The following is a 17,771-nucleotide window of genomic DNA, read 5'->3' on the forward strand; positions in this document are numbered from 1 at the left end:
CTCCCCCTCTCCCCTCCCTGTCTCCCTGCCTCCTCTCTCCCTTTCTCCCTCTCTCCCCTCACTCTCTCCTCTCTCCCCGTCTCTCCCTCCCTCTCTTCTCTCCTTCTATCTCTCCCTGTCTCTCCATCTATCCTTCTCTCTCTCCCTCTCTCCCTTCCCTCTGTCCCTCCCTCCTTCTCTCTCCCCCTCTCTCCCCTCCGTCTCTCCCTCCGTCTCTCCTCTCTTTTTCTCCCTCCCTCCCTCCCTCTCTCCTCTCCTATCTCTCCCTGTCTCTTCATCTATCCTCTCTCCCTCCCTCTCTTCTTCTCTCTCCCCCTCTCCCTTTCTCCCTCTCCCCCTCCCTCTCCCCCTCTCCCCTCCGTCTCTCCCTCTCTCCTTCTCTCTCTCTTTCTCCCCTCTCCTCTCTCCTTCTATCTCTCCGTCTCTATCCATCTTTCCCTCTCCCCCTCTATCTCTCCCTCTCCCCCTCTCTCTCCCTTCTCCCTCTCTCCCCCTCCCTGTCTCTTTCCCTCTCTCCCTCCCTCCCTCCCTCCCTCTCTCTTAAGTCACTCAGAGTGGCCCCACAGCAAGATGGGCAACAAATAATTTTAACAAATAAACAAATAATAAAAAATCAGCATCACACAAGAGTTTGCCACAAGGAAGAGGGGTCCACCTCTTCTCCAAAGCCCCTGAAGAAGGCAGGACAAGAAGCAACGGATGCAAATTCATCAAGGAGAGGAGCAGCCTGGAACTAAGGAGAAACTTCCTGACAGTGAGGACAATCAACCAGTGGAACGACTTGCCACCGGAAGTTGTGGATGCTCCAACACTGGAGGTTTTCAAGAAGAAACTGGACGGCCCTTTGTCCAGACTCTCCTGCTTCTGCAGGGGGTTGGACTAGGTGACCTCCAAGGCCCCTTCCAACGCTGTCGTTCTATGTTCTACCACTGGATGGTGGGCTGAGATGTGACCAGGGAGGGGAGAAAAAGACAGGCCCGTGGTTACTTTCCAAGGCAACCGGCAACTTGGCAACATGGCGCATCGCAGGTGCCAAGAGCTAAGAGTTAAGAATAGACGAGGCGAGAAGCCGCCTACGCCGTGGACATCTCTGTCGTAATGCAAGGAAGAAACACGCCACGCAGATGGCAGCCTGCACTTAACTTGGAATCCTGGTTTGGGTGGGTGGGTGCCTGCAAGGACACACCTATTGAATGTGATTTAATTTAATTTACTTTATTGATTAGCCCATGGGCCATATCGAGGTGCAGCGTTCCAAACACGCGTTCTTACTAACATGCAGTAGAAACAATTTAAAACGGGATTGGTTAAAATACAATTTAAAGTGAACTAGAGATAAAATACCACTTAAAATGAAATTGGGATGCAATGCAGTTTAAAAAGGAAATTAGAATCAAATACAGCAATTTGATGGGTAGATCAGGGGTCTTCCAACTTGGCCCTTGGATGACTTGTGGACTTCAACTCCCAGAATTCCTCAGCCAGCGTGCCTGGCTGAGGAATTCTGGGAGTTGAAGTCCACAAGTCATCCAAGGGCCAAGTTTGGAAGACCCCTGATATAGACTTTAAGAGGAGTGGACTTCAACTCCCAGAATTCCTCAGCCAGCGTGCCTGGCTGAGGAATTCTGGGAGTTGAAGTCCACAAGTCATCCAAGGGCCAAGTTTGAAAGACCCCTGATATAGACTTTAAGAGGAATGGACTTCAACTCCCAGAGTTCCTCAGCCAGCGTGCTGTCCAATCTCTTCGTGAAAACTTCCAGTGTTGGAGCATCCACAACTTCTGGTGGCAAGTCGTTCCTCTGATGAATTGTTCTCACTGTCACTGAATTCCAGGCTGCTTCTCTCCTGGATCAGTCTCCATCCCTGTTGCTTCTTGTCCTTCCGGGGCTTTGGAGAAGAGGTGGACCCCCCTCACCTCTCCTTTGGGGCAGTCCCCCCAATCCTGGAAGACTGCTTTCACGACCCCCCACCCCACCCCCACCCCGGTCCTTCTGTTGTCTAGAATGGCCCCAAACCAGTGGTAGGCAACCTTGGCTCTTTTATGACTCGTGGACTTCAACTCCCAGAATTCCTGAGCCGGCATGGCTCAGCTTGGAAACCTCTCCCTTTCCCCTCAGCATGGCTGGCTCGGGAATTCTGGGAGTTGAAGTCCACCAGTCATGAAGGGGCCATAGTTCCCCATGCTGGCTCAGGAATTCTGGGAGTTGAAGTCCACGAGTCGGAAAAGAGCCAAGGCTGCCTACCCCTGACTTAAATCCTGCTTCTTGTAGATCCGTGTTTCTCAACCTTGACCATTTTCAGGCATGTGGACTTCAACTCCCAGAATTCCACAGCCAGCAAGGCTGGCTGTGGAATTCTGGGAGTTGAAGTCCACATGCCTGAAAATGGTCAAGGTTGAGAAACACTGTTGTAGATGCACGCATCCTCGCCCCCACGACGCTTATGAAACAGACACGCAGCCCACCCGCATCCCCGCATGCAGACGTGCGCACCCGATCGCAAGCCAGCCAGGCAGGCAGCCAGGCACCCCGGTGGGGGCTGCACCGCGACGGGGCCAAGAGGCGGCTCCTCACCGTGACCAGCCGGGCAGAAGAGGAGGAGGAGCAGGGCAAACCAGGCGGGGGACATCGCGGGGGGAGCCCGCCCGTCCGCCAGCCGAGCGCTGCCTGCCCGGCGCTGCCTGCCGTCCTCGGGCCGCGGCGCGCCGGCAGCTAGCAGCAGCTGCGGCGGGGCCCCGCCCACCCACTCCTCCGATTGGAGGAGGCGAAGGTGTGGGTGGAGCCGAGGCGGGCGGTTGAAGGCATCCTCCGCTGCTTTGTCTCTTTGGGGTTTACCGTCCGCCTCCGAGGAGAGCGGAAGGCGGATTATTTTTTTTTCTTGCTGAAATGCAAAATATAATCCAAAATATGCAGCCTATTCCAATGGAATAGAATAGAATAGAATAGAATAGAATAGAATAGAATAGAATAGAATAGAATAGAATAGAATGGCAAAACAATAGAATAGAATAGAAATAACAGTAGGAAAGAATGAATAGAATAGAATAGAATAGAAATTTAGAATAGAATAGAAAAATAGGGTTAGAGAATAGGAAAATAGAATAGAATAATGACAAGAATAGAATAGGATAATGATAAGATAGAATAGAATAATGATAAGATAGAATAGAATAGAATAGAAATAACAATAGGAAAGAATGAATAGAATAGAATAATGATAGAATAGATTAGAATGGATTGGAATAGAATAGAATAATAATAGAATAGAATAGAAATTTAGAATAGAATAGGAAAATAGAATAGAATAATGACAAGAATAGAATAGAATAATGATAAGATAGAATAGAATAGAATAGAAATAACAGTAGGAAAGAATGAATAGAATGGAATAGAAAAATGATAGATTAGAATAGAATAGAATAATGATAGAATAGAATAAAAAATTAGAATAGAATAGGAAAATAGAATAGAATAATGACAAGAATAGAATAGAATAATGAGAAGATAAAATAGAAATAACAGTAGGAAAGAATGAATAGAATAGAATAATGATAGATTAGATTAGAATAGAATAATGATAGGATAGAATAGAAATTTAGAATAGAATAGAAAAATAGAATAGGGTTATAGAATAGGAAAATAGAATAGAATAATGACAAGAATAGAATAGAATAGAAATAACAGTAGGAAAGAATGAATATAATAGAATAATGATAGAATAGAATAGAATAATGATAGAATAGAAATTTAGAATAGAATAGAAAAATAGAATAGGGTTATAGAATGGGAAATAGAATAATGACAAGAATAGAATAGAATAATGATAAGATAGAATAGAATAGAATGATAGACAGAAAGGATGGTAAGTAGGTAGACAGACAGCCCTGCCTTTCCTTTGGCCCAGATGTTTTTGCATTGACACATAGTGGATGGATGCTAAGTAGGTAGAGAGAGAGAGAGAGTGGATGGATGGCTGCATCGATCATAGACAACAAACAAATCTTAAAAGAAGACTGGAAGAGAATATAGATAACGGCAGGACTCCACTCTTCTTGTTCTATTTTAGCTATTAAAAAACATTTACTGTATACGCCGCCCCTCTTACTCTGGGCAGCATATAAATGAATGAATAGGTAAATATTTTAAAAAAGAGATCAATTTTAAATCAATTGGGATTTTGATGAAAACTATGTATACATCCCATGGGTTGAATAGTGTTATTTTTTATACCTGGTTCAATCCACAAGCATTCTCCCAAACGCCTCCGTTTTAATTTTTAATAGGGTAACTATCGATAAATACAACCCCTACAAAGAAAAACTCCTTGGAGGGTCCCCCCTCATTTTTATCAAAGGGAAAGGGTCACGAAAGCAAAAAGTTTAAGAAACCCTGCTCTAAAAACCCTAAGCAAGCTGGCTGGGGAATTCTGGGAGTTGTAGTCTGCCCGTTTCAAAGATGCTGACATTGAGAAACCACGCCCAAGCGCATAACGGATTAATGCAAGCCACCCTTTTGCTACCGCCTCGGCCAAAAATCCCCACTATTTTCAAGAATAATTAAATTTCTCCTTTATTGTAAAAAAGAAAAAAAAATATGCCTGGAAAGGAAGGGGAAAAAAAAAGGTTTAAATATGAACTCCGAAGCGCCCGCGGGAGGAGGACTCTTCCTTTTTCTTCTCTCTATGAGGCTCGCGCCGTACTTCCCCTTGCAGCCCCGCCCTTTCCTTTGGCCCGGCCCCGGCGAAGTTTCTAGGCGACCGCGGTGCATCCTGGGGGAGGGAGCGTTTAACCAGGGCCGCCGCCAAGATGATGGTGAGTGAGGGGGAAAGCGGTGGCGGAGCCGCGTTTATCCGCCGCCATCCGCCGCGGGGCGGGCGTCGTTCTCCTCGCGGGTGGCCTTCTCCTCCTCGGGAGAGGCTTCTCGGCGAGAAGGAGCCGGTATTGATGGGAAGCCGGGATGGGTCGCCGGTGGGCGGGAGGCCGACTGCGGCTGCGCTCCTGTAACGTACAAAGGCCTCCCTCGAGCCGGAGCTTAAAGCCCAACGGGCTGCACGCGGTCAGGGCTGGAACCCCGGAGACTAAAACTCCCGGCATGCTCTGCGGCAGCCGGCTCCGTTAGCCGAATGGCTGCCTCGCCGCGAGGCATTGTGGGAGGTGTAGTCCCAGAGGGAATAAAGGGCATTTGCCCCCCCAAACGAGACCTAACCTACAGGTATTGTGGACGAGTGCACGTGTGAAGACGTTACGAGGCCTCTTATCCTGTGATGCACGGGATGGGTGTGCAGAAGAGGCAGCGCCCCCTCCCCTATTTGCAAAATTTTAATTTTTATAATAATAATAATAATAATAATAATAATAATAATAATAATAATAATAATAATAATAATAATAAAGTTGGAAGGGACCTTGGAGGTCATCTAGTCCAACCCCCTGCTCAGGCAGGAAACCTTGTACCATTTCAGACAAATGGCTGTCCAGTCTTTTCTTAAAAACTTCCAGTGTTGGAGCACCCACAGCTTCTGGTGGCAGGTTGTTCCACTGGTTAATTGTTCTAACTGTCAGGAAGTTTCTCCTTAGTTCCACCAGGTTGCTTCTCTCCTTGATATGTTTTAATTTATAGTTTTAATTTATGTCCTGCCCCATCTCACTGCCTGGGCTGCTTTCAACAGTAGATAAACACAATCCAGGCAGTCCTCGACATTGCAACGGGTTCATTTAGTGACCGTTCAAAGTCGCAAGGGCCCTGGAAAAAGGGGACTCGGGGCCGCCTTTCACGCTTGCGGCCGTTGGCGGCATCCTCATCTCGTCAGGCGATCCGAATTCAGACCCTTGGCAACTGACTCAGTGTTGATGATGGGGAAGCCATGTTCACTTAACCAGCCTGTGGTTCATTGAACAACTGCATTGGTTCGCTTAGCGACCGGCAAGAAAGATGGTCAGACGGGGCAAAACGCGCTTAGCAAATGTTTCACTTGGGCAACAGGTATTTGAGGCTCCGTTGTGGCCGTAAGTTGAGGACTATGTGTACATCCGGCTTAAGATATCACTGTTGTTTTTACCAAGCTGCCTGAGCAGGGGGCTGGACTAGCTGACCTCCAAAGTCCCTTCCAGCTCCTGTTCTGTTCTGTTCTCTATTTTCTATTCTCTACTTTCTACTTTCTATTCTGTTCTATATTATATTCTATTCTTATCATTATTCTATTCTTAGGATTACTCTATATTCTATTCTATTATCTACTCTATTCTATATTCTATTCTGTTCTATATTCTATTCATTATTCCTATTCTATTCTATCATTATTCTATTCTATATTCTATCATTCTATTATTCTATTATTCTATCATTATTCTATTCTATCCTTCTATTCTTATTCTATTCTTATTCTATCATTATTCTATTTTATTCTATTCATTCTATTCTTATTCTATTCTTATTATTCTATCATTCTATCCTATCTCTATTCTTTTATATATTCTATATTCTATTCTGTTCTATATTCTACTCTATTCTTATCATTACTCTGTTCTGTTCTTATCATTCTATTCTATTCTTAACATTACTCTATATTCTATTCCATTATCATTATTCTATTCTTATCATTACTCTACTCTTCAGCTTTCTGCCTTTTCCATGCCAGAAATAACTGGATAACAATTTCCTTGTGCGTGCAATCAAATGTGTTGCTCCGATCCCTGACCTGTGACCCAACCTTGTTTTACCTGCAGCCCACACCTGTTATCCTGTTGAAGGAAGGGACGGACACTTCCCAAGGCATCCCGCAGCTGGTTAGTAACATCAGCGCTTGCCAAGTGATTGCGGAAGCCGTCCGGACTACGCTGGGCCCCCGGGGCATGGACAAACTCATTGTGGACGACAGAGGTGAGGCTGGTGCTGACAGGGAACCCACCATTGCCAGGAGGTCAGGAGTTTCCCTATGGGGCGGGTTTTAAGCCTTGTGGACCTACGTGAGTCGGACTACATGGGTCTCATCCTGACAGGCTCCTCTTTCGTTGTTCGGATTTTGCTCAAATGTCCCAGTACATTCTTCCGTATACACATCTGGCAACATCATCATCATAATAATAATAATAAAGTTGGAAGGGACCTTAGGGGGTCATCTAGTCCAACCCCCTGCTCAGGCAGGAAACCCTACACCATTTCAGACAAATGGCTGTCCAGTCTCTTCTTAGAAACTTCCAGTGTGGGAGTATTCACCACTTCTGGAGGCAGGTGGTTCCACTGGTTAATTGTTCTCACTGTCAGGAAGTTTCTCCTTAGTTCTAGGCTGGATTTCTCCTTAATTAGTTTCCATCTGTTGCTTCTTGTCCTGCCTTCAGGGGCTTTGGAAAACAGTGGACCTTCCTTCCTTCCTTCCTTCCTTCCTTCCTTCCTTCCTTCCTTCCTTCCTTCGTTACTTACTTACTTACTTACTTACTTAGTTCTAGGTTGCTTCTCTCCTTGATTAGTTTCCATCCGTTGCTTCTTGTCCTGCCTTCAGGCACTTTGGAGAACAGCTTGACTCCCTCTTCTTTGGGGCAGCCCCTGAGATATTGGAACACTGCTATCATGTCCCCCCTGGTCCTTCTCTTCGTTAAACTAGACATACCCAATTCCAGCAACTGTTCCTTATATGTTTTAGCCTCCAGTCCCCTGATCATCTTTGTTGCTCTTCTCTGCCCTCTTTCCGGAGTCCCAACAACTGTCTATCTTTGCAGGCAAAGCGACCATTTCCAATGATGGCGCCACCATCCTGAAGCTTCTCGATGTGGTCCATCCTGCTGCGAAGACACTGGTGGACATTGCCAAGTCCCAGGATGCAGAGGTGGGCTTGGGGGAAAGGGGACACACAACTGAGGGGTGGGTGGGTGGGTGTCTATGCAGGTTCTCCGTCATCTGTTGTCCCAAAGGTGCTTTTTCTTCAAAAGGCAACTGGGCTGTTTTTTGGTTTTCTTTTTTTTTTTTTCCTTGTGGAGGAAGAAGAAGGAGAAAACATTTTGCTTCTCCTCCAAGAAGCGGAATGTTTTCGGGGGGGGGGGAAACCCCAACAAAGTCCAGTAGCCTTTTTTTTTAATATTTTTATTGAGTTTTATAGAGGTAATAAAGGGATAGGGTCAAAAAGGATAAGACAACGGGAAACATACAAAAAGGCTAGACCAGGGGAAAGGGGTAACACAAAAGTGGGATTAATCCCACAAAATAACATCGCTTCAGCAAGTCTAGCAGTCCGGGTTTACATATTAAATCTTACTAATTACTCTATTATTAAACAACTTTCCATATACTCATGTAAATAACAAATTAGTCAATAAATCTCATTCATTTCAGTACTTAACAAAGTCCAGTAGCCTTTTGAACAGCACCTTTGAGAGAAGTGGAGGGGGGGCATTCCAGGGGGTTCCCCAAGGCCTCTGCAAAGTGAAGGAAGTGCCCCATGCAGAGACAGTGGAGAGACCCCCTGTTGTGATTCCGTGCCGGCCAGTGGACCCGGCAGCTGAGTCCCGGGAATCAGGAGGAGGAGGAAGAGGGGCCTGGAGAGCCATTAGAGGAGGAGGAAGGCTCTGATGAGCTTCAGGAGTGGTGCTCAGGCTGAGACCCAGCTGTGCTGGGAAGCCGAGTCACCCTGAGGACTCACAGCTGGAAGACATCACAGACGCTGGCAAACGCAGACAGGCAACCAGAGCAGGACAGAGGGAGGCCATGGGGCGACTCCAAGGCAGGAGGAGAAGGCATTGAGAAGCCACGCCTTGGCATTGCAGAATAAAAAGGGAAGGTGTGGGCGGTGCTGGTTGCTAAAGGCAACCGATTGCAAAGGACTCAAGTTTCATGGAATCAGATTCTGTTTGCCTTGCTTGTGAACAATTCTCCGTTTGAATCGTGTTTGGTTTGTCTTGGCTGTTGGGACATTTTGCAAATCTGTAGCTAATTAATAAAAGGGGTTGTTTTTTCCTGCATTGCCAGCCTACTCATTAAAAGGGGTTTGTCCTGGTGAGTTAACAAGGACTCATATAGGCTGGGACACAACACTCCCATTTTCTGTCCCGCCCAAGCAGGGGTCTTCAAACTTGGCCCTTGGATGACTTGTGGACTACAACTCCCAGAATTCCTCAGCCAGGCACGCGTGCCTGGCTGAGGAATTCTGAGAGTTGAAGTCCACAAGTCATCCAAGGGCCAAGTTTGAAGACCCCTGCTATAAACTTTAAGAGGAGTGGACCTCAACTCCCAGAATTCCTTAGCCAGCGTGCCTGGCTGAGGAATTCTGGGAGTTGACGTCCACAAGTCATCAAAGGGCCAGGTTTGAAGACCCCGGATATAGACTTTAAGAGGAGTGGACTTCAACTCCCAGAATTCCTTAGCCAGGCACACTGGCCAAGGAATTCTGGGAGTTGAAGTCCACAAGTCATCAAAGGGCCACGTTTGGAAGACCCCTGTCTTCAGAGGAAGAAAAGTGGGAGTTTCGCTGCTCAGCTGACCCAGGAAAGCCCTTCCTCTTATTCCGAGACCTTTCCTTCCCAGGTCGGGGACGGCACCACGTCGGTGACTCTCCTGGCGGCCGAATTCTTAAAGCAAATCAAGCCCTATGTGGAGGAAGGCCTTCACCCCCAGATCATCATCCGGGCTTTCCGCACGGCCACACAACTGGTAAGCTAGAAGACCCTGGTGCTCCTGTTTGCCCTCCGGAAGACTGTTTGATCTAATGCAAACCCCCGGTCCGTGGACCGACACCGGTCCGCAGCAGTGGCAGAAACTGCTCTGCGCAAGCAAGCGAAGTCCCACCTGCGGGATGCAGGCAGCAGGTGAAGCTGTTTTCGCGGGAAAACCTTTCTCCATGGAACCGGTCCCTGGTGCCCAAAAGGTTGGGGTCCACTGATCAAAGGAATGTAAGAATAAGGAGATGATAGGAGGTCTCCAGAAAGTAGAAGGAGACCCTCTACCATCTCAGACAAGCGGCCGTCCAGTCTTCCTTGAAAAGCTCCAATGATGGAGCATCCGTAACATCTGGAGGCAAGTAGTTCCACTGGTTAATTGATGCAGGTAACAGAATAACCGACTTGGAAAGGACCTCGGAGGTCTTCTAGTCCAACCCCCTGCTCGGGCAGGAAGCCCTATAGTACCCTTTCAGACAGATGGCTGTCCAGTCTCTTCTTAAAAACCTCCAGTGATGGGGCACCCACAACGTCTGGTGGCAAGCAGTTCCACTGGTTAATTGTTCTTGATTGGTTTCCATCCGTTGCTTCTGGTCCTGCCTTCAGGTGCTTTGGAGAACACAGGATGAAGGCTTACTGAAGAAAATAGTATAATTGGATTGGAAGGGACCTTGGAGGTCATCTAGTCCAAGGGTCTGCAACCCCCAGTCCATGGACCGGTACCGGGCCACGGCATGCCAGCAGCTGATCCACACAAACAAGCAAAGCCCCATCCGCGGGATGCAGGCAGCACACAAAACCACGCACCTTCCGGTCCGCGGAAAAACCTCTCCACGGAACCGGTCCCTGGTGCCCAAAAGGTTGGGGGGGGGCTCTGCTCTAGTCCAACCCCCTGCTCAAGCAGGGAACCCTATACCATGCTGTACAAATGGTTGTCCAGTCTGTCCTTAAAAACCTCTAATGATGATAATAATAATGGTATAGTTGAAAGGGACCTTGAAGGTCATTTAGTCCAACCCCCTGCTCAGGCAGGAAACCCTATACCATTTCGGACAAATGGCTGTCCAGTTTCTTCTTAAAGACTTCCAGTGTTGGAGCATTCAGAGCTTCTGGAGGCAGGTTGTTCCACTGGTTAAATGTTCTAACTGTCAGGAAGTTTCTCCTTAGTTCCAGGTTGCTTCTCTCCTTGATGAGTTTCCATCCGTTGCTTCTTGTCCTGCCTTCAGGCGCCTTGGAGAAGAGCTTGACTCCCTCTTCTTTGGGGCAGCCCCTGAGATATTGGAACACTGCTATCCTGTCCCCCCTCGTCCTTCTCTTCATTAAACTAGACATCCCCAATTCCAGCAACCATTCCTTGTATGTTTTAGCCTCCAGTCTCCTAGTCATCTTTGCTGCTCTTCTCTGCTCTCTTTCTAGAGTCTCAACATCTTTTTTACATTGTGGTGACCAAAACTGGATGCAGGATTCCCCATTTGCTCTTACCCAGGCCCTATAAAGCAGTACTAAGAGTTCATATAATCTTGAGTCTATCCCTCTGTCGATGCAGCCTAGGGCTGTGTCTACTTTTTTGGCTGCTGCCACACCTTGCGACTTGTGGTTCCACAATTCTACCTGTTGTGTACTGGGAGAAAAGGGAAATTTATTATTATTATTATTATTATTATTATTATTATTATTAATAATAATAATAATAATAATAATAATAATAATAATAATAATATAGTAATAATAATGTTGGACGGGACCTCGGAGGTCATCTAGTCCAACCCCCTGCTCAGGCAGGAAACCCTATACCCATTTCAGATAAATGGCTGTCCAGTCTCTTCTTAAAGACTTCCAGTGTTGGAGCATTCACCGCTTCTGGAGGCAGGTAGTTCCACTGGTTAATTGTCCTCACTGTCAGGAAGTTTCTCCTTAGTTCTAGGTTGCTTCTCTCCTTGATGAGCTTCCATCCGTTGCTTCTGTCTTCGGGCGCTTTGGAGGATGGATTGACCCTTTCTTCTTTTCCTTCGGCAGGCAGTGGATAAGATCAGGAAGATTGCCGTCACAATCAAGAAGACAGACCAGGGGTAAGGGGCTCGGCCTCTTTTGTGATTCTGTTTGTGGGGAAAAAATCAATTCTCGATCGAGCGGGATGGATGAAATGCAGTTGACACCCAGAGAGAGAGAATTCCATAGTCTATTCTCTTACTAGAAGAATCCTTGGCGGGGGGGGGAATATTTTTAAATCTGGCCTTCCCCAAGCTGATCCGTACTCTGGATTTCCGGGAGAGATTTCTCTCCTCGATGGTTGCCCTATTACTCATTCCTCCCTTTTGGAGTCTGAAGGAAAACGGGGGCCAGAAGTAACCCCAACTCCATTCCCTAAATTAGCCAGAGCTCCTTTGCCTCTGAGGATGTATGCTTTGCATCATCTGCCTGTTCTGACATCCCATAAATATTTATCCACGGGATAAACCGGATCGACCACCGCGTCACCTAACTGAACAACGGCGGGGATGCAGCGTGGCGAGAAAGGTGGCCAAATGGAGCAGAGCTGGCGGAGCAAAGGTCTCGCTTAGCGACGTGAATGTGGGGTTCTGTTGTGGTCGTATGTCGAGGACTAGCTGTAATTGAGAATTAGAGCTGCCTCAGCCCGGGCGGGCCTAAAGCAGGGGTCCCCAAGCTTGGCTACTTTATGACTCGTGGACTTCAACTCCCAGAATTCCTCAGCCAGCGTGCCTGGCTGAGGAATTCTGGGAGTTGAAGTCCACGAGTCATACAAGGGCCAAGTTGGAAGACCCCTGATGTAGACTTTAAGAGGAGTGGACTTCAACTCCCAGAATTCCTCAGCCAGGCACGCTGGCTGAGGAATTCTGGGAATTGAAGTCCACAAGTCATCAAAGAGCCAAGTTGGAAGACCCCTGCTGTAGACCTTAAGAGGAGTGGACTTCAACTCCCAGAATTCCTCAGCCAAGCACACTGGCTGAGGGATTCTGGGAGTTGAAGTCCACGAGTCATATAAGGGCCAAGTTGGGAGACCCTGATATAGACTTTAAGAGGAGTGGACTTCAACTCCCAGAATTCCTCAGCCAAGCACGCTGGCTGAGGGATTCTGGGAGTTGAAGTCCACAAGTCATCAAAGGGCCAAGTTTGAAGACCCCTGATATAGACTTTAAGAGGAGTGGACTTCAACTCCCAGAATTCCTCAGCCAGCGTGCCTGGCTGAGGAATTCTGGGAGTCGAAGTCCACAAGTCATAAACCATGCATAGCGTCCCTCTTCCTTTTTTTTCTCCCTTCTCATCATCTCTCCCCCCCCCAACAGAGAGCTGATGGGCCTGCTGGAGAAGTGCGCCAGCACCGCTTTGAGCTCCAAGCTGATTTCCCAGCAAAAGGAGTTCTTCGCCAAGATGGTGGTGGACGCGGTCATGATGCTGGATGAGCTGCTGCAGATCAAAATGATCGGCATCAAGAAGGTGCAAGGCGGAGCGTTGGAGGTGAGCTTCCGGAGTGGGGGACGGTCCGGGATGGTCCCAGGCGTTTCTTGATGTGTTCAATAAACGAAGCCGCCCAAAATTCGGGCCAAGCTTCTGTCTAGGTGGTGAGCTAGGGCCCCTTTAGGACTTCTGGACTTCAACTCCCAGAATTCCCCAGCCAGCGTCGCGCTCCCCGAGGATTCTGGGACTTGGAAGTCTCACCCCCTCCTCTCAAAAGTTGGGAAAACGCTGTTTGGAAGGGTTAAGCTCTAGAGTCTTGCGAATTGCAGGACTTAGCCAGATGTTTTGGGAAGCTCCCCCACCCCCCTAAGCAATTTGGTCTTTCCGCAGGATTCCCAGCTGGTGGCTGGAGTGGCCTTCAAGAAAACCTTTTCCTACGCCGGGTTCGAGATGCAGCCCAAAAAGTACGAGTCGCCCAAGATCGCCCTGCTGAACATTGAGTTGGAGCTGAAAGCCGAGAAGGACAACGCGGAAATCCGAGTCCAGAATGTGGCGGTGAGGCCTGGTCTCTTCCTTGGGGGTGGGGGTGGAGGGGTTGGACAGAGGAAGCTGTGCAGATAGGGCAGGGGTTAGAAAGGGGGTGTGGGCTGAGAGTCTCGGAGGCTTTGTGTTGATGGACATCTTGGCTGGACACGGCTGTTGTACCTAAGCCAGGGTTCCTCAGCGTAACCATTTTAAGATGTGTGGGCTTCATCCCCCAGAATTCCTCAGCCAGCATGGGAGTTGAAGTCCACACATCTTAAAATGGGTAAAATTGGGAATAGAATAGAGTAGAGTAGAATGAAGAATAGAATAGAATAGAATAGAATAGAATAGAATAGAATAATAGAATAGAATAGAATAGAATAGAATAGAATAGAATAGAATAGAGTAAATATTGGAAAGTAGAGTAGAGTAGAGTAGAATATAGAATAGAATAGAATAGAAATAAGAATAGAATAGAAATAAGAATAGAATAGAAATAAGAATAGAATAGAAATAAGAATAGAATAGAATAAATATTGGAAAATAGAATAGAATAGAATATGAAAAGATAGAATAGAATAGGAATAGAATAAAGGAAAATAGAATAGAATAGAATAGATCTATAATAGAATAGAGCATAGCTGGAAGGGACCTTGGAGGTCTTCTAGTCCAGCCCCCTGCTCAAGCAGGAGAACCTATACCAGGGGTAAGCAACCTTGGCTCTTTTATGACTCGTGGACTTCGACTCCCAGAATTCCTGAGCCAGACAGCACCAAGCACCAAGCCTGGGAGTTGAAGTCCACGAGTCATAAAAGAGCCAAGGTTGCCCACCCCTGACCTATACCTTCTCAGACAAGTGACTGTCTTAAAAACCTCCAGTGATGGAGCGCCCAGGATTTCTGGTGGCAAGCTGTTCCACTGGTTAATTGTCCTCACTGTTAGGAACTTCCTCCTTAATTCCAGCTTGTTCCCTATTGTTCTAAGGCCCAACTCCCATCACTTAAACATTTCTTTTAAGAAACGAAATACTGGTCCAGCAGCTGAAGGCCACAAGGCCACCCCAAAAGGAGGAGGGGTGCTCTAGGAAAACGCCCTCCTCCTCCTCCTCCTCCTCCTCATTATTATTATTACTGTACTGGTAGTCCTCGACTTAACGACCACAATTGAGCCCAAACTTTCTGTCGTTAAGCGAGACATTCGTTCAGTGAGTTTTGCCCCATTGTACGGCGTTGAAGGGGATCACATGACCCCGGGACAGTGCAACTGTCATAAATACAAGTCAGTTTCCAAGCGTCCAAAGGTAAATCACAAGACCCTGGGGATGATCCGACGGTCGTGAGGATGAAAAACGGTGATAAATCACCTTTTTCACCGCTGTCGTAACTGAACGGTCACTAAATGAATGATTGTTAAGTCAAGGACTGCCTGTAGCGCTTGCTATCGCCACATCAATTATCCCCACTTACTTCTTTTTTTAAATAATATTTTATTAATTTTCCAATTTTACATTTAAGTATTTAAAAAGCAACGTGGTGACTGGGTTAGTCAATGGTTCGATAACAAAATCTTCAGTGCAAATCTCAAGTTACAACATCAGATATTTCTTCTCTTTTTCCCTTAACATTTACTGTCTCGTATTCAAGTTAGTACAGTTCTTATTATGTCAACTCAGTGAAATCGTCATTATTACATTTGTCAACAAATTTATAGCTTATACGTATCTTAATTACATTCAATCTTCATAAGCAATCCATATCCTGTTATTAATTTTTACCCAATTTTTAGTTTCTCGTCAATATTCCCATTTCACCTTTGATATTTGTGATTTGAGGGCTTTAGGTAACCATGATTTCCCTTGTCTCAATTCATAACAAAATTTGATATCCAAAATACACATTTTATCTATTTGAATGTAATCTCGTTCTATTTCCTAAGAGTTATCTATTTCCCCCCATATTAAATCATCTACTAAATAATACAATATCCCCTTTAACAAATCAAAACCATTATGTATATTACCTGGGTTAATCAATAAATCAAACATATTCATAATAATTTTCTTTTTCCTTTTAGGTCAAATTTTAAAATATTAAAGAGATACAGTCCTTATTTTCAACTAATTTCCAAGTGTTTTAAATCTAATGACCAGAATTCCCCTTATCTCAGCTTCTCCCTTTAAACCCTCTAATTAATAATATAAAATCCCCTCTTATAAGTCAAACCCCCAATTTCCCTCAACCTTATTCGGGCTTTCTTTCTTTGCCAACTAGGCTTCTATATCAGTGCTTTTAGATCGTCACATGGATCTCCCTCTATTATTGTATGTGTTATTTGAAATAACCCACTTCCGTCTTTTCAACCCGTCAAAATCTGGTCTGCTACGCGCGCCAAAACCATGATCCGTTGTCTTGTGGTTAGATAATCCCAGCCTTTTGGATCTGCCTCTACAGGACTACCAGGCCATCGTGGACGCCGAGTGGAACATTTTATACGACAAGCTGGATAAGCTCCACAAATCCGGGGCCAAAGTTATCCTGTCCAAACTGCCCATCGGAGACGTGGCTACTCAGTACTTCGCAGACCGGGACATGTTCTGCGCTGGCCGGGTCCCCGAAGAGGATCTGAAGAGGACCATGATGGTATGGGTCCTTCTCTTCTGGACATCCGGGGTTCCCCGTAGACCGACGGGAAAATGACCGACTCGGAATCGGAGGGAGGGGGGAACAGACTCTCCGTTGACACACAGTGTAGTTGTGCAGAACAAAGGGCTTTCCCACAGGGGTCCCCACTAGTGGTCCAGGAAGAAGGAAGAAGAGGAGGACGACTGGAGGCCTTGGTGGACTCTTGAGATAGCTTGTTTTCTCGCAGATGTTTCATTCTAGCACTGATGATGTTCCCTAGTTGGGTGATGAAACGTCTGTAAGAAAACAACCAAGCTCAGAGAGCACCCAGGACCCCACAGTCGTCATCATCGTCCTCCTCCTCCTTCTCCTCCTCCTAAACCTAAACCTCACTCCCTTCTAGCACTGTTTGGAAATTCCTGGAAGGGTCCTTTGGTGAACTTCAGACCTTGCTCCACACCTGAAGCAGACTACATTCTTCTTCTTCTTCTTCTTCTTCTTCTTCTTCTTCTTCTTCTTCTTCTTCTTCTTCTTCTTCTTCTTCTTCTTCTTCTTCTTCTTNTCCTCCTCCTCCTCCTCCTCCTCTCCATAAACCCCCCTCCCTTCTATCACTGATGATGTTCCCTAGTGGGGTCCTGAAACGTCTGCCGGAAAACCATCAAACCCAGAGAGCACTAAGGACCCTCCCTCCACCACCATTCAACCCTGGACTACCAATATTTTCTTCTCTTGCTTGAGGTGGGAGTGTTAAAAAAAACCAAGAGCCCCCCTCCTAGCTGTGGGATCTCAGGTGGGCTTCTGAACGACTTGTGGCTGCGTAGACTTCGCGCTAAAAGGGCTCTTTCTCCTGGCAGGCCTGCGGAGGATCCATCCAGTCCAGCGCAAACGCCCTCACGGACGACGTCCTTGGACGCTGTGCGCTCTTTGAGGAGGCCCAGATTGGAGGGGAGAGGTAAGGGGGCGGGGGGGCGGTTGTCTGGGAGGCTTCGGGGGCCAGGAAGACCCTCGGGATGAGCCCAGCGCATCCCTGCTCTTCGTTCGGCAACCTCCGAGAAGATTGCCGGGATTAAAATGGCATTTTGGCTTCCTGGCCTTCTTCCCGCTTCTAAATTGAAGCCGGGCAGACTGTGACTTTCTGGAAAGCAGACCTGACTGATGTCCTGGGAATTTGCAACAACATCTGGAGAGGGCGCCAGCTGTGTCTTCCATCACGTGAAGTGTTAATACCACTTTACAAGGCCTTGGTAAGGCCACACTTGGAATACTGCATCCAGTTTTGGTCACCATGATGTAAAAAAGATGTTGAGACTCTAGAAAGAGTGCAGAGAAGAGCAACGAAGATGATCAGGGGACTGGAGGCTAAAGCATATGAAGGACCGTGGCTGGAATTGGGTATGTCCAGTTTAATGAAGAGAAGGACGAGGGGGGACATGATAGCAGTGTTCCAGTATCTCAGGGGCTGCCCCAAAGAAGAGGGAGTCAAGCTATTCTCCAAGGCGCCTGAAGGCAGGACAAGAAGCAACGGATGGAAACTCAGCAAGGAGAGAAGCAACCTAGAACTAAGG

The 17,771-nt window shown here is 46.9% G+C and overlaps 2 protein-coding genes across 2 annotated transcripts in view; one reads left to right on the top strand and one right to left on the bottom strand.

Moving 5' to 3' along the window:
- Positions 1-2,628, bottom strand: part of LOC107299269 (protease-associated domain-containing protein 1-like) — an 8,329-nt gene extending 5,701 nt beyond the window's left edge. The window contains exon 1 of the mRNA XM_015828633.1: positions 2,574-2,628. Within this exon, the coding sequence (XP_015684119.1) occupies positions 2,574-2,628 (55 nt within the window). The remainder of the gene's footprint in view (positions 1-2,573) is intronic.
- A 2,138-nt stretch (positions 2,629-4,766) lies between these two features.
- Positions 4,767-17,162, top strand: LOC107299268 (T-complex protein 1 subunit eta-like). The gene is made up of 9 exons (XM_015828632.1): positions 4,767-4,810; positions 6,725-6,878; positions 7,715-7,821; positions 9,513-9,638; positions 11,660-11,712; positions 12,949-13,120; positions 13,451-13,615; positions 16,036-16,224; positions 17,061-17,162. Exons 1-9 carry the CDS (start codon positions 4,805-4,807, stop codon positions 17,160-17,162), a joined length of 1,074 nt encoding a protein of 357 aa, XP_015684118.1. The 5' UTR covers positions 4,767-4,804.
- The last annotated feature ends 609 nt before the right edge of the window (positions 17,163-17,771 follow it).

The sequence above is a fragment of the Protobothrops mucrosquamatus genome, unplaced genomic scaffold, assembly GCF_001527695.2.
Source record: "Protobothrops mucrosquamatus isolate PMUCROS unplaced genomic scaffold, P.Mucros_1.0 scaffold4742, whole genome shotgun sequence".
Classification (NCBI taxonomy): Eukaryota; Metazoa; Chordata; class Lepidosauria; order Squamata; family Viperidae; genus Protobothrops; species Protobothrops mucrosquamatus.